General features: G+C 52.8%; 1 protein-coding gene across 1 annotated transcript; it reads left to right on the top strand.

Moving 5' to 3' along the window:
• LOC103723834 (protein PSK SIMULATOR 1) lies at positions 1 to 2,577 on the top strand. Its single transcript, XM_008814891.4, has one exon. It carries the CDS (start codon positions 266 to 268, stop codon positions 2,003 to 2,005), a length of 1,740 nt encoding a protein of 579 aa, XP_008813113.1. The 5' UTR covers positions 1 to 265; the 3' UTR covers positions 2,006 to 2,577.

The following is a 2,577-nucleotide window of genomic DNA, read 5'->3' as shown; positions in this document are numbered from 1 at the left end:
TCTACTGATGCTCTAGTTAAAGAGAGTGATGTCTTCTTGATGTTTGTTTTAGACGTTGAACCTCCGTGCCGTCCTACGAACCTGGCGCCGCAGCAGCCTTATTACCGGGAATAATTGGATGCCCGGAGTAAACCACGAGATCTGGCTGGGCTCATAATATCTAGGCCGGGGTTTCAAGATCTCTTGCTTGTAACCCCTTTTCGCTCCTATAGTCCTGTTTGTCACCCCTCCTCCAGTTCGATCTTTTCCCCCTTGTAATTCCTCGATGAGGAAGCTGCACACGGAATCGTCCTGGTGGCTCGGGCGCGTGGGGCTAGCGAGGGGGAGCGGCCGGAAGAAGGGAGCGGCGGCCAAGGAGCCGGAGAGGGCCGCCGCCATCGGGGTGCTGGCCTTCGAGGTGGCGAGCCTCATGTCCAAGGCCGTCGCCCTCTGGCACTCCCTGGGCGACGAGCAGATCATCCGCCTGCGCGACGAGGTCCTGCATCTGGAGGGCGTCCGGAAGCTTGTCTCCGACGACGACGATTTGCTTCTGGGTCTGGCGCTCGCCGAGATGATGGACTCCCTCGCCTCCCTGTCGCGCTCCGTTGCGAGGCTCGGCAAGCGCTGCGCCGACCCCGTGCTCCAGCGGTTCGAGCACCTCTTCGCGGATCTGGTCAAGAACGGCGTCGATCTGCACGGGATCCGGTACGCCGGGAAGAAGATGGAGCGGAAGGCCACGAAGATGGAACGGTTGGTGGCCGCCAGCTCGGACCTCTACCAGGAGCTGGAGGTGCTGGGGGAGCTGGAGCAGGCGCTGAGGAGGATGCTGGCGGGCGCCGACCCGGGCCGTCGCGGCGGCCTCATCGAGTTCAAGCAGAAGGTCATCAGGCAGAGGCAGCATGTGAAGTATCTCCGGGAGGCCTCGCTGTGGAATCGGACCTACGACTATGCCGTCCGCCTGCTGGCGCGATCCCTCTTCACCATCGTCGCAAGGGTCGAGCACGCCTTCGGCTTCCAGCAGAAGGCAGCTGCTGACGCGACTGGCGGCGACCAGAAGGCGACCGTGACCCTCCTTTCTCGCAGCCACTCCATCGCCGGGCTGACGCACTCGTCGGTCCATCCATCCGGGGGTGATAGAATTCGCAGGTTTCCTTCTGGTCCTCTTGCGAGTCCTCGTACGAGATCGGGGCCGATCGCTGTTGCTGACAGAGCGAGTGGCAGGCAGTGTCTACCCCACGGCGGCTTGACTCCCGCTGCAAAGCGCCAGAATTCAAAAACCAGGTGGCCGGTCACCGGAAGACCTTTCAGCGGGTGCATGGTCGGTGGATTTGAGTCCCCTGTTCTGCAGAGCTGCATCCCCTTGGACAGTGGTTTCCGAAGGTCAAGTGTGGCGGCATCGAGGATTGCCAGTCGAGCCGAAGGTGTGAAACCAGAGGTCCGCTTCCAAGGCAACATTTTTAATATGAACGCATTCCTATCTATGCTCGAATCCAGGCAGAAGCTACTGAATGCTCCGGAGTCGACCCTCGGTGCTGCTGCTCTAGCTCTGCATTACGCCAATGTGATAATCGTGATCGAGAAGCTTGTGGCTTCTCCCCATTTAATTGGTCCAGATGCAAGAGATGACCTGTACAATATGTTACCAACCAGTGTAAGAGCAGCCCTGTGGGCGAGGCTGAAGTCCTATGCAAAGAATATGGCTTCCTCAGTTTACGATCCAGTTCTAGCAGCAGAGTGGAGTGAGGCGTTGACGCGGATATTGGACTGGCTCTCTCCGCTTGCTCATAACATGATAAGGTGGCAGTCCGAGCGCAATTTTGAGCACCAGCATTTGGTTTCAAGCTCAAATGTGCTCCTGCTACAGACTCTCTATTTTGCAAATCAGATGAAAACAGAAGCTGCAATAACGGAGCTACTTGTCGGTCTGAACTATTTATGGAGATATGGAAGAGAACTCGATGCAAAAGCTATACTGGAATGTGTCAGCAGCAGAGACTTAGATGATCCTTTAGACTCAAAAGACTGATATATAGCCTTTAGCCGTCGGTCTGAACTATTTATGGAGATATGGAAGAGAACTCAATGCAAAAGCTATGCTGGAATTTGTCAGCAGCAGAGACTTAGATGATCCTTTGGACTCAAAGGACTGATATATAGCCTTTAGCCGTTGGTCTGAACTATTTATGGAGATATGGAAGAGAACTCAATGCAAAAGCTATACTGGAATGTGTCAGCAGCAGAGACTTAGATGATCCTTTGGACTCAAAGGACTGATATATAGCCTTTAGCCATACCTGATTGTTACCGATGCTGTTTGTTGGATGGGGTAGAATGCTGGTGACTTCCTTGCATTCCAAGATTTATTTCTGAGATATACTTTTGGAATTTTACATTGTTCTATCCTTTTCCATCTTCCAAGGTAAAAATTGACGATATCAATTAATGTATGCTGAAGTTGGCCCTTTTGGCATGTATTATATGCAACTGAGCAATGTTTTTACCCTTTTTAAGAGGTGTAAATTCATGGCAGAGTACTAAAACATTTTGTATACCTGTCAAGGATCATAAATATAATAGAAAGTGACTATTATATGAAAA

Source organism: Phoenix dactylifera, chromosome 10, assembly GCF_009389715.1.
Source record: "Phoenix dactylifera cultivar Barhee BC4 chromosome 10, palm_55x_up_171113_PBpolish2nd_filt_p, whole genome shotgun sequence".
NCBI classification, from domain to species: domain Eukaryota; kingdom Viridiplantae; phylum Streptophyta; class Magnoliopsida; order Arecales; family Arecaceae; genus Phoenix; species Phoenix dactylifera.
Note: the sequence above shows the minus strand (reverse complement) of the source record. Positions and strands in the feature narration are given on the sequence as shown.

Coding starts and splice junctions, on each gene's coding strand:
- LOC103723834 (XM_008814891.4), top strand. CDS start 266: ATGAGGAAGCTGCACACGGAATCGTCCTGGTGGCTCGGGCGCGTGGGG.